Here is a 14,171-nt window from a genome sequence, read left to right on the forward strand (position 1 = left end):
TATCCTGCTGATAGTAGCCATCAGAAGATGATACACTGTCAGCAACAATACTCAGGTAGGCTGTGGTGTTGGAACAATGCTTAATTGGTACTAAGGGGCAAAAATGTGCCAAGAAAATGTCCCCCACACCATGACACCACAACTAGTCAAAACTGTTCATATAAGGCAGGATGGATCCATGCTTACATGTTGTTGACATCAAATTTTGACTACCATCCAAATGGAGACTCATCAGACCAGACAATGTTTTTCCAATCTTCTATTGTCAAGTTTAGGTGAGTGTTTGTGAATTGTAGCCTCAGTTTCCTGTTCTTAGCTGACAGGAGTGACACCGCGTATGGTCTTCTGCTGCTGTTGCCCATCTGCCTTAAAGTCGGACGTGTTGGACGCGTTCGGAGATGCTCTCCTGCATCTCTGAACGGTTGTAACCAGTGGTTATTGTTGTGCTTTGGGTTCTGTTTGTGGTGTATTCAACTTCCTGTCTTATTTTGAAGGTTTCTTCTTGCCTGTCTTAGTTTGAGTTTGACTTCCCTTGTCCCATTCTCCCCCGATCGTTTTCACCTGTGTCTCGTCAGTCCTGTTTGTATATATGTCTTCTCTCTGCCTTGCTGTGTGCTGGTCCATACTTAAAGAGAAAACGACAAGACAAACAAAAAATTTGTTTTAACCTGCACAATGCCAGCCCCCCCCCCCCCCCCCCACCACCACCACCACCACACACACACACACACACACACACACTATGATAAAAAGAATGATAAAATGATGCAATGTAGAAACCTGGCTTTGTACTGAGGTGGGGAAACGACACAACAGGTTATTTAAGTTCTTGTTGTCTGTCTATCAGCTGGGAACAGTCTGGCCATTCTCCTCTGACCTCTGACATCAACAAGGCATTTCCACCCACAGAACTGCAGCTCACTGGATATTTTCTCCATTTCTCAGTAAACCCTTATGGTTGTGGGTGAAAATACCAGTAGATCAGGAGTTTCTGAAATCCTCAGACCAGCCCGTTTGGCACCAACAACCATGTCACGTTCAAAGTCACTTCAATCGTCTTTCTTCTCCATTCTGATGCTCGGTTTGAACTGCAGCAAGCTAATTATAAATGAACTCCAGCTGCTCTGCAGAAACTGTGTCCTAGAAAACCACACAGATTTTTGGGGGATTTTAAAATGATGACGAAACGATGTTGTGGTTTGTCAGGCCAAAACATTTAATACACATCATTGCAGGAGACATGCACTTCCAGACCGTCACACAGTGCACTTTTCTTCACCGGAGCTCCCACACTGAAAACACTTATAAACTTTGAAATAATTTAAAAGAAAATTCTTATTAAAAGCAGGATTACACAGTTGTTTTTTTTTATAGATGTTTATAATACTGTTTTGGAAAATGTATCACAGAAAAAAGCTATTAACACAGAGCAAAACTGAGAAATAACACTGATGTTTCGCTTGGCTGATGGTTAGCTGAAAAACTAAGGCGACATCTGAGATCAAATGTTGCAGGGAGGACAAGCCTTGGAAAGAAGAGTCTGTCAATGCAGAAGGGTGGCGAGGAGGAGGAGGAGGAGGAGGAAGAGGAGGGAATCTATACATGTCCATCTCTAATGAGAAAACAATCCAAGAGCGCTGAAGGGCAGAAGGGTCGGTGGCTAGGCGTAGAATGTTTCCACTTTCACCGCCTGGCAGAACATTGTCATAGAGAAGACGAGACCCAGGATCTGCACCAACACAAAATACATTTCAGGAGTTAATGGGATCACGTGTCCCCTGTGGACATTTGAGAAGAAATTCAAAGCTCTTATGTGCATTTCTTTAATCATTATGTATGTATTTGATCAAAAGTGCTAAACAAAAAAAAGAACATATGTGGAAACTTTTTTCTTAGACACACTAATCTCATTTAGTTTACATGCCTGTCATATCAAAATGGTTTGTGTATATCATTTATACAGAGTCTTGATGCCACAGTCTGTCATTGTGTCACGATCTGACTTCTTAGTTCCGCTTTTTGGTTTATTTTAATCTTGTTTAACAGATTTTTGAATGTCATTTTGTTCTGAAAAGATGCTCTTTGGTTCTTTTTTCCTGAGGCATGTGAATTTTCACAACAACAATACCATGAAAGTCTCACACTAATTAAAGTAAGTAAAGTACAACACCACGAGTAGATTAGAAAATTCTACAGAGGCAACATGTCAGAAATAATACATTATCATAAGATTCCTAATAATGAAGTTGTGAGACATTAACAACATTAGTAATGTGTTTATAAGCATTTATTAGACATTTCTGCTAGTAGATGTCTTACTAATGTCTTATAAGTGTTAATATGCTTATAAAGATATTTATAGGCATTTTAAATCCTTTATGATACATTTTTAAGATATTTTATTAATAATATGTAAATCCTTTCTTAGACATTTATTAACGTGTAGATATATTACTAATGTCTGATAGGGGTTTCTAAAGAAATGTATTAGGTTTTGTAGATATTGTACAAATGTTTTGTGTGTTAATCAGATCTCAATAAACTGTTAACAAAGACACAGTTGAAACGTTTGTCAATCCCTAACATGGGACTTATAAAATAGCCTTGTACAGACGAATGTATTGGTCACGCTTTAGATTGAGGCGCTGCAAAACAAGAAGTTAAATCTGAAGAGAGAGAGAGATTTATATTAAATAATCAGTTATAAGCAATTTATCAACGTCAATGAGACAATTGTGAGACATCTACAAACGCTAATAAAGGTTTTGTAAGCATCGTCCTAACACCTGTATGACATTTCTAAAAACTTCACATTGTGCTAATAAATGTTTTTATGGAGAGCTGATTAACACCTAAAAGATATTCATAAGACATCTACAAATGTCAATAGATATCTTATAAATCTCTCTTAAAGACAACTGGTTCTTAATGTTGTTTATACAAGCAGCATATTGACACTTAAAATGCATTAGTCAGACATTTATAAAGGGTAGAAAAAGTATTTTAACCCTTGTGCTATCCAAGGCACTTTAACATTGGGAGTTGGGTCATCTAGACCCACTAGACAGTGCACTGAAGCTTTTTTCTTCAATGATTTGTGATCCTCACTGGTGTCCATGATTACATGAAATCTTTCCACCTTTATCCACCTTTGCCATGGTAGGGAGAACATGTTAATGCAAGGGTGGGGTCATCTAAGATAGCACATGGGTTAAAGGAATTAAATTACACACACACTGACACACATACACACACATATATATAAATATATATTTATATTTTGAAACATGAAGCACGGGTTTGCAGAAAATCCATTCAGTTTAGAAGGAAAATCCTGTTTATTTGTTATTCCAACAGAAGTCCTCATGAGTATTTTGATGTTACATTGGATCTATTATCTGTCATTGACTAAGGTACCAGCCATGTAAATTTCAGACTAACTTGTTTAGGCTTTTTAATAAAAATCTCCAAAGTTACAGGAATAATCTGTTAGATGATTTGAGTATAGAATGTGATTCCATAAAGGTTGAGACAAAAGATAAAAGACGTCCAATAAAATGAACTCCGCTTTGAATTTTATTGCAATCTGTGTGGACAGACGTCTGGGGTGTCCTGCAGAGTCTGGCTGTGGGGATGCCGACTTTTGATCCAAGGCGAACTGGGCGAACAGTGGTGGAGCTTTCCCAGATTTTATTCTCAGCTCGTTCTGCAAATTCTTGAGCGGACTGGGATCTGGGGAGCGAACAGGCCGGGTCAATACTATAAGCTTTCTGCCTTTTTCTTCAAGCTCTTTCTGGGCAGTTTTAGTTGTGTGGTGGGTTTTGTCCTCCTGGAGGAAGCTAATGCTGCCAGCGTGTGCAGTTTCTGTTTAACAGCATGGCGTCTTTTCTGCAGCAGTCATTTAAGGAGGGGTTACATGTCAGAGCAAAGCCAAAGGGGTGTCAGTGCCTGACACTTCCCAGCAGAATAAACCTTCACTGCAACAAGATTGCCACTCTTCAAGATTACCTGTCTTTCAATATATATATATATATATATATATATATATATATATATTGGTAGAGGACCCGAGCCACAGAGAGTGAGAGGCATTCTATCTATCTATCTATCTATCTATCTATCTATCTATCTATCTATCTATCTATCTATCTATCTATCTATCTATCTATCTATCTATCTATCTATCTATCTATCTATCTATCTATCTATCTATCTATCTATCTATCTATCTATCTATCTATCTATCTATCCATCTATCCATCCATCCATCCATCCATCCATCCATCCATCCATCCATCCATCCATCCATCCATCCATCCATCCATCCATCCATCTTATCCATCATCCATCTTGCCTTACTCGTTGGAAGTATTTAGCTGTTGCAGCTTTCCTTGTTGCCTGCTCCAGGTTGCTATTTGCCTGCGGAATTCCAAGGTACTTGTAACTGTCCTTGATGTCTGCTATTGTTCCATCTGGGAGTGAGACCCCTCCTGTGTGGACTACCTTGCCTCTCTTTGTCACCATCCGGCTGCATTTCTCGAGCCCGAATGACATCCCAATGTCAGTACTGTAGATCCTGGTGGTGTGGATCAGGGAGTCAGTGTCACGCTCGCTCTTAGCATATAGCTTGATGTCATCCATGTAGAGGAGGTGACTGATGTTGGCCCCATTTCTGAGTTGGTATCCATAGCCAGTCTTGTTGATTATTTGGCTGAGGGGGTTCAGACCTATGCAGAACAGCAGTGGGGACAGAGCATCACCTTGGTATCTCCCACATTTGATGGACACTTGTGCAAGTGGCTTCCCATTGGCTTCAAGGGTGGTTTTTCCACAGCTTCATTGAGTTTCCTATGAAGGCTCTTAGAGTCCTGTTGATGTTGTACAGCTCCAAGCATTCAGTGATCCACGTGTGTGGCATTGAGTCATAGGCTTTCTTGTAATCAATCTAAGCTGTGCACAGGTTGGTGTGTCGTGACCTGCAGTCTTGAGCGACTGTTCTGTCAACCAGGAGTTGGTGTTTGGCTCCTCTGGAGTCTCTACCAATGCCCTTCTGTGTGTTGCTCTTGTATTGATTGATGTGCCTATTTATCTTGATTGCAATGATGCCTGACATGAGCTTCCATGTTGTGGACAGACAGGTTATTGGATTGCATTTTCTTAATTATGTTACATATTGGAAAGGTCCTGTCTGGTCCTGCAGACTTGAATGCTACGTACAGTCCATATCAGGCATGTGTGATGCATTGAAGATCGCTGGACACGGGTTTGTGACGCAAGTGTTCACAGCGGACTGTCGCTACATGATACAAGCGCATGTATTCACAGTCGGATGACATGCCTGAAACATGCATTTACATGGCTTTACACAGACTTTTCACTGACAGTCGCCATTTGAATGCACATTGCTGAAGCCGGTGTGAACGTAAGTTGCCCCCCCCCCAACCAAAAATCTGCTATTGTTCACTCACGACTGTTATCCATGTCTTCACATTATGAAACAGTAAACGCATCTTTCCAACAACAACCCCGTGAATGAGCGTGGGTTGGAAAGAAACCAGCAAAGATAAGAGACTGAGATAAATCTGCAGTGATTACAGGTTTTTGGCTGTTTGCTTTGCTTTATGCCCTCAGGGTGTGCCGACTAAAGATAAGCAGCATCACAGCATTCTCACACACTCCAAGCTTTTAGGCATTTCTTCTCTAAGATTGCGACAGCATGTCATATATAACTCATTTTGAGGGGCGACAAAGCATCTTTTAGCTTAGTCAAGGCCCCCCAAACCCCATGTAGCCTTTAACTTTCAAATTTCAATTTACTCTTTATTATTAGAGATGATTTATGATAGCTTACCTGAGTCAGTGCTGTGCATAGAGCGAAGATCCAAAGTGCCACCAGGTTCTCACTGAGCCAGTCCTTAACCCGCTCATAGCATGGCTGTGGAGGCAAAAAAAAAAAAATCATTAATCAGAGGCAAACATTTGCACATGCATGTAGGATTACATATCTCATGCTCTACATCACATATGTCAAAGTCAAGGCCCGCGGGCAGAATCCGGCCCGCGAATGAGTTATCTATGGCCCCCGGGATGATATTTGATTAGTATTAGAACCGGCCCGCAGGCTGTAGCCGTCCGCTGGTGTTTTATAGTTTTGCACGCAACAATACTACGTTTCCCATAATGCAACGGTAACCCGCGAACTCACTGCAGCGCAGCAAGCGGACCTCGGCTTCATCATTCATCCCCGACACAATGGCCGAGTTGCGCATCCAATCTGCTCAGACGCTCTCTATGTTTGGCAGAACATACCTGTGTAAACGACTGTTCTCTTTGATGAAGCTAAACGAAACATCACACAGGAGCCGTCTTACTGATCAGCACCTCCACTCAATCCTGAGGATTTCCTCAGCTCAAAGCCTTACCCCGAACATTGAACTTGTACAAAAGATGAGACATCACCAAGTACAGGCTCATCCTCAGACAAGTGAGCATCACAGAGCATTAACGTATTTTTAGTTTTTAATTCAGTTAAATTTTTACATTTGTTTCTACAAGAAATGGGATTTTTCTTTGAAGGACGTATTGTTTTGTCTGTGTGCCATATATTTTTGCATTTTATCTATGTTATTTATTTATTTATTTATATTTATTTTTCAGTTAATGGACTCAGGGGAAATTGCAGTTAAGAGCCATGAGAAAGAATACAACTGATTTGATTTTTTCTATATTTTCTCATTTTACTATTTGAAGCAGTAATTGGTAGAATAATAGAGCAGCATAATTTTTATAATATTTATAGTGCATGCAGTTTCATTTATGCATTTATCTTGATATAAGGAACATATTTTGTTTTTGAAGGAAAATTGCTTTTTTGCTGTTTGCCTGTTGAAAATGTTTTCTCTTCAACTTAGTGACAGAGCCATAAGAAAATATTACTTTATTCATTTAATGTACAGGACATGTGATTTTTCTTTGAAGGCAGTTTGTTCTTGTCTGTGTGCCTGCTGAAAAATGTTTTCCCGATTATTAATTTAATCATTAAATGATACACTATGTTAGGTCTTGGTTCAATAAGCTGCGTGCAACCATTTCAATATGTTTTAATAAACATTGAACCAGTCCGGCCCTCGGCTTATAGCCATTTTGTTTTTTTGGCCCTCAGTGTATTTGACTTTGACATCCCTGCTCTACATGCTGCACTGCAGACGGGGATTGTTGAACAAAACTTTACATCCATTGGCTGAGCTGTGTCCTGCTCCGCCTCCATCCTAACTTTACTTCTACGCCATCTCCAAGACCGCTGTGGTGGGCAGCATCACTCCAGTCTCAACTTAATTCTATGGTCCCTCAGAGTTGTAATAAAGCCCATTTCTTGCACTGTCAGTAGTTAGATGCTGCCGTTCCTCTCTACAGTGTGTTCTAAATTACTATGCAAATTTAATTTAAGTGCCAAAAAAATCTTTGTTTTTAAATGAAACACATGGATGATATTGTGTCTCAGGGCTCTTTGGATCACTAAGATCAATCTCAGACACCTGTCATAATTAGGTAATTTCAATTTAAGGAGAAATGACTTACAGTTTTTCTCAGTCGCTTTAGTACAATTCTCAGATCAGAATGAAATTCCCAAAACTATTTGTTCAATCTTCAGATCATGATGTCACTTGTGCACATTATATAAGCAGTTTCTCACTTCTTTGAACAAGTTGCAATTGCTTTGGTACATCCATGCAAATGATTATGCACAATTCTCTGCTCTTTGCTACATTATCAATTGTTTCTGTCATGTTGATCAAAATGTATTATATAGTTCAAAACACCTAGTCAGTAGTTCATCGTGTAAGTCATGTATTTGTGCATTTTCTTTCATTAACTGCAAAATGGTTGACCAAGTTGTCATAATGTGACAAACATATTTCGCTGCATTGCAAGAGAGGATATTCGCTGTGATGTGGATGAGAATTTGTGGCCTAACATCCAGGAACGACAAGAGGTGTAGGAAGACCACACCAATTCCTACTGCACTGCCTGTACTGTTGTACATAATGTTGTCCTATGTTTTTTTTCCCTTTGTGTTACTGTTTGCAGTGGGTTTTTTCTATGTTGGTATGACATGGTCTGTCAACAAATTACAATATGAACAATAAAAGTGTAAATGTGAATCTTGTCCAGTCTCCTGCAATCAAACAAAAAAGGTGAAACTTACATTTTACAATAATTGTCATCCAAACTTTAGCCATAGTTTACATCAGAACCTCCCTCTAAAGTACACAGTTATGTTGACAACATCACTAAGTCATTTGACTGTCTTGTTCGTAGACAATGACACAAGGACTCGACATTCTGATGGCACTGACGTGTTCAATGACATAAAGACTTAGTTTTGAGAGATGAACTAAAGATTTTGAGCAAGTTACAGGCTTTTGCAAGAAATCCATAGTGTTTTGCTGTTTGTACAAATTGCTTTGAGAAATGCACACAGGTATTTTCAAAATTCAATTCTGAACTGAGAATTGTGTTAAAGCGACTGAGAAAAACTGTAAGACTGGCATTCCACATTATTAAGCAGACCAAGATGACGTCTCTGCTGCTGAAAAGTTGGGACTTGTTGGGACCTCTCCTTCTGGGTCGGCTGCTGTTCAGCCACTGCAGCTCTACATGGTGCCCTGCATCGCCACTTAACTGTGGTGAGGCTGGTCCCCCGCCTGTGATGCTGCATTTGGCTGGTTATACAGCTATTCACAGGGAGGGGGGTCCCACGAATGAGCGTTTAAACAGCCAATATTTTGCTGTCGTGCTCAGCCTATTTCCCATTGTATGTCCCCATCAGATAGGGGTGGGAGGTGTGAAAGGGGTGGGAGGGTTGTGTGCAGGTCTGGGGAGGGGGCTCTTTTTTTAATTTTTGTTCTTGTTTTTGTATGATTTATTTTGTTTTGTTGTAACCCTTGTGCTATCCTAGGCACTTTACCATTGGGAGTTGGGTCATCTAGACCCACTAGACAGTGCGCTGAACCTTTTTTCTTTAATGATTTGTGATCTTCACTGGTGTCCATGGATTACATGAAATCTTTCCACCTTTATCCACCTTTGTCATGGTAGGGAGAACATGTCAATGTAAGGGTGGGGTCATCTAAGATCGCACAAGGGTTAATTATCATATCACACTCTGCGTTATGTTTTATAGGAAAAGTGCTTTATGAGTAAATATTTGATTTGATTTGAAATAGTTAAATACTTTGGACAAGGTTGAATATATATTTCAACTTAAGCAAGATCATTGTATTATTGAGAGATTTGTGGCTGATTCTGGGAAATTGAATGGGGGGTCATTAATCTGGACACATCCCCAAAATATTGTTTCCCCACTTCTTACAAAGCCAGATTTCTACATCGCATCCATTTTGAATCATTTTATGCTTTACCATGGTGTGTGTTTGTGTGTGGGGGGTTGTTGGCATTATAGAGAATTTATGCAAAATATTTGTGGTATGCCTTACCTTTTGTTTTTAACATTTGATTATTTTTTTATGTAAAGCACTTTTAGTAGAATGAGTTGGGAAAAGATTGATTGATTGATTTGATTCAGAGAACACTGGTTTGTGGAGATAAAGGCAGAAGGAGGAAGGTCTCTGCCAGATAAATACATAGGATTAAGAGAGCAGCTGCTAAAATACCATCACAAAGCAGCAAGCGCATGTTTGAAGCTGCTGGTGTCTCTGAAGTCCCACCAACATCAAGATGTAGGATCCTCCAGAGGCTTGCAGTTTTACGTAAACCATCCCTGAAAAACCCTCACAAGCAGAACCAGCTGCAGTGGGCCCAAACATGCTTGAAGACTGCCAACATACTAGGAAAGCATTGTGGGATTTGTAGTATTAGCGGTACAGTATATACCGCGGGCCAGCTCTAATGCACATTTAATATGATGTTGCGGGCCAATTATAATTACACTGCGGGCCATGCTTTCTATAACAAAATCATCTTCATGCATGGTAACGCACCATCTCATGCTGCAAGGAATACCTCTGCATCATTCCCTTCTATGGGGAGAAAGGGAGATAAACTAAGCTTTTGATTTCAGTAAATAAGACCTTACAATTGAGCAAATACAACAAATCAACATTTTGCAGGTTTGTTCAATAGCACGTAATATATGCTATTGAACAAGTCAGCATTACTTGACTGTCATTTGCATCGAGTTTTTGGAAAAATCATAGAAAAATAGCATTTGCATAATAATTTGGAACGTACTCTCTGACCCTCCACGGGCCCCGGAAGGACCAAAAACCTGCAGCACTTGTACGGATCAGTCCCCTGTACGTATGGCTGCATGTGGCTTAACCTCGTAACGTCCCTGGCAGCCAAACCCCTTTCGTCCATCACTGTCTTCACTTTCAGGGAACCCGTCTTTATCAAGTTCCTGCAGTTTTCAGGTTTTCTCAGCTCTGTCGTGAACTTAGGAGCGGATAAGATATCATGTGCCATCAAAGACATAAGCCTGGCCTCAGTCTTTTCTGTCTGACATACCTAAAAGCATTATTAACTTAAAAAAGGCGACTTCACATCTTCCCAGAGCAAACATCAAAGTCTCTTTTGAAACAGTAACATCCTTGGGAGTTCTTGAAGGAAAGAAAAGACAGGTAAGTAGTACCAACAGAAGAAATATATTGATGTCTGCTTAGTTCGTTACGTAACAACATGATGAAAAGGACATGAATTATCAAAGCCAAAGAACTTCCTGCGAGTCGCTGAGGGCTGATATAAAAAAAGCTGTGACATTTGATATGTCTGGCATATGGCTCCATAGCTCGTTAACAGACACAACTCTTTTCTAGATCTTGATGCATTCAGAGGACAAAAAAAAAAAAAAACGACAAAATGATGTGCTGCAGGAAAAAAGGAAATGGCTATCATAACAAGCTATTGCTCTGCTCTAATTAATTATTCATTTCTGCAGACATGCTTTTATGATTGTGCTGTTATTAAATCTCCTTATGTCAAGCAGCTGAGTCAGAGCCAGGGAACCCAAACACAAGCTTTCCTCCATCTTACTGCTGCCTAATATATCAGGGAAGCAGAAAATGTGTTTTTCCTTTTCCACACTATTCCTGGGTTGGATCAATGAGGAGAGTCATGCACTAAATAAAAATTCAAGGCAGATTTAGGGCTATTTATCAAATTGCTGCCCAGCCGCAAACCTCCAGGACCATCTGAAATCACATAAATTCAGATTTTTATTGTTTGACCTCTGCTGCAGCCTCATATAAAACCTAGGGGCAAAAAAAAGAAAAGAAAAGATAAGCAAGTTTGATGTTCCAGTCCTAAGGCAAAAACACCTATACACAGACAAAGAGATGCGCAAATGACAAAAAACATCAAAAAAGAAAATCCAAAACAGTTGTAATTATTTTTTATACAGCAAAGTCAAACAAAAACTCAAACAAATGTGTGCTTTTGTCTTGTAATTGTGACGGTCCCGTCCTCAGGTGAACATCAAGCTCAGTTTTGTGCAATCTTTCTTTATAAACCATGCAGTGTTGATGAAAGTGAGATCTAATCACTCATAATATTCCCACAACCTTTGATTTAGTCTGCCCAGGTTCTCAACGTGATTCCAAATAAACCATGCACTCAGGCTTTTTTCAATCCTGAGTTCCAGAAAGACAAATTGAACTATTTTGTTCCATTTTGTTTTAGTCCGCAAAGATCTGCAACACACCTGTGATGACCTTTTAGTGAATCCTGCAGAAATAATGTCTGGAACATAAACACTGCATAAGATTCATTGTCACATAAAAACTGCTCTTTCAGAAACAAAACAAAAAACACAACATGCTACCGAATTATGCACAAAAACATTCAAATACCAAGAATGACGAGTACAATCATCTTTATTTAAAAAAGCCTGAACTGTTTTTGCTCCAGCTCGGTGGGTAGAGTTGTAATCTTTCTCCAAAATGCTGCTTTATTTTCCAAGTTAAAAGACAAAGATGTCCTTTAGAAATGACATAAAGTAAAGCTGCTTCAATTATTTATCCATTTATATGCTAATTCTCAGGTATTGTTGTCACGGCAACCGTCTGTCTGCAAAAGTAAAGGCAGATTAACAGCTTATGGACATTTTGAACATTTTGCACGCATGAAATTTGCACGATATATGGAATTGCAAGTGTTTTCTTGTCTTTGTCATTCGTTGATGTGCGCTTTTGTCTTAACATGAATTTTGTTTTGAGTTTCGGTCGTTTGAGAATTATGCAGTTTACGTTTATTTTACGTAGTTTATACGAAATAATTACATCAATCTTACGGAATTGTGAGGGATTTTTGTGAGATGCAAACACAAATTTGTGGTTTTCCACGACCGTTCAACATATGTCTAACAGACTCTTCACATGTATACCATCAATGTTTATACCATGGTCCAGTTGAATACTTGATTCTGATTGGCTGCTGGGTGTGCATTAAAAAGTGATAACGCACAGTGATAACCGCACGACCCCAAAATCAAGTTCCGGTCACATATCTTTAATCTTCTGTATCACTGCGCCGGCTTCCTTAAAACAATCTTTAGCTTCATCATTTGGACAAAAACAAGCAGTAAGAGGTGAACTTTCTCTCTCAAGTGAAGCTTTATTCAACCCATTAGGACGATCAGCATATATATATCGCTTTATAATGCCGACTCTTAACTGCCGCACCACATAACAAATATTCTGCTTTTTGTGAAAAAAGCGGTCCAAATCGAAAAAAAACAAGAATTAAGGACTTAAAACTGGTTAACATTTTGTAGGTGACCATGGTTTAATCGGGTTAATGGCCTTCGAAGTGTGCATAATCTTTTTTTAATGCGCTTCACGGAAGCAACCGTTCAACGCACAGGCTTCCACGGCGTGCGTTAAAAAGTGATAATGCACACTTCGTCGGCCATAAACCCTTACATAACTCTTATATCGCATATACGGCATTCATATAATGGTTAAATTACATAACTATCGCACAAATCACAAATGAATTGCAAATAAACAGTACAATAATCACGCCCAGTTCATGTTGAACATTGATTTACGTGTTCTTTGCATGGTTTATTCGGACATCTGGTTTTAAAGTGGTTTATTCATTATACATCTGTGAAAATGTCGCGTACAGACAACTTTTCTCACCTTTTCCACATAAAGTCACATATGACCAATTTTCACCTGTACAAAATGCCCAGAATCGTATCTGTGTGACACAACCCTTACACATGAACATGCATGTGGGGACTGTAAAGTAAAATAAAATGAGCAGAAAAACTGAAACATCAACACTTATTTCTATTTGTCAGGCTAAAGCTCTTTCCTGACAGACAGAAGACTCAATATTATCTGGGTTTTGTAAACACATAACTGGCATTTAGTTCTTCATCAGGTGATTTGGCAGTAATCCCAAATCTTTATTGACTTCAGCGCCAATCGGCAGTGATGGGAATATGACACCTGGATGCACATGCTGATGTTCGCTGAGTGCTCAGCTGCAACTGCGAGTCAAACCCCAAAACATATTGGAAACTCCACGTCTAGCAGCTGGTAAAGCTCATTAACGGATATAGACAAAGACAACCACAGCTGTCAGATTTGACCGTCTGAAGGATGGGCCGTGCCGTTCCTCAAATAGAGAAATCTTAAAAGCCAGGTTTAGTCCCTATAATAGTGTTTGGAGCTTTCAATTAAAAGTGCAAATCACACCAACGCAAAAACAAATTAAAGATCACAGTGACAATTAAAAAAGCAAAACAAATAATAAAAATAACTTTACGTTTTAGGAATAAAAACAAAATTTCAGAAACAAAAACGTAATTCCAAAAAACAAAATAGAAATGAAACACTGGAAAACATAAGTACTTTCCATAAAATCAGAAATAAGAAATCTGTAAAGTATTCTGGTTTCTGGAATTATATTTTATTTCTAAAGTATAATTTACTTTTTTATTATTTGCTTTGTTTTTGTGATTGTCGCCGCGATCTTTAATATATTATTGCGTTGAGTAATTTGTTGGTGTGATTTGGTCATCAGGGCCACCGTACATATGAAAAAATTGATAAGGAGTAGCACAAACAGTGTGAGTGTCCTTATCAAATGTTTGAGCGTAAATTCACCACCACTGGGGATTTTTGATTACAAAAATGTGTTTT

The 14,171-nt window shown here is 39.1% G+C and overlaps 1 protein-coding gene across 2 annotated transcripts in view; it reads right to left on the reverse strand.

Moving 5' to 3' along the window:
- Positions 1 to 1,192: 1,192 nt before the first annotated feature.
- Positions 1,193 to 14,171, reverse strand: part of tspan4 (tetraspanin 4) — a 287,641-nt gene continuing 274,662 nt past the window's right edge. For both annotated transcript variants that reach the window (XM_011487843.3, XM_004066855.4), the window contains 2 exons: positions 5,852 to 5,935; positions 1,193 to 1,729 (listed from right to left, as the gene is read on the reverse strand). In XM_011487843.3, the coding sequence (XP_011486145.1) occupies positions 1,661 to 1,729; positions 5,852 to 5,935 (153 nt within the window). In that variant the 3' untranslated portion in view covers positions 1,193 to 1,660. The remainder of the gene's footprint in view (positions 1,730 to 5,851; positions 5,936 to 14,171) is intronic.

This window comes from Oryzias latipes, chromosome 3 (genome assembly GCF_002234675.1).
Source record: "Oryzias latipes chromosome 3, ASM223467v1".
NCBI lineage: Eukaryota > Metazoa > Chordata > Actinopteri > Beloniformes > Adrianichthyidae > Oryzias > Oryzias latipes.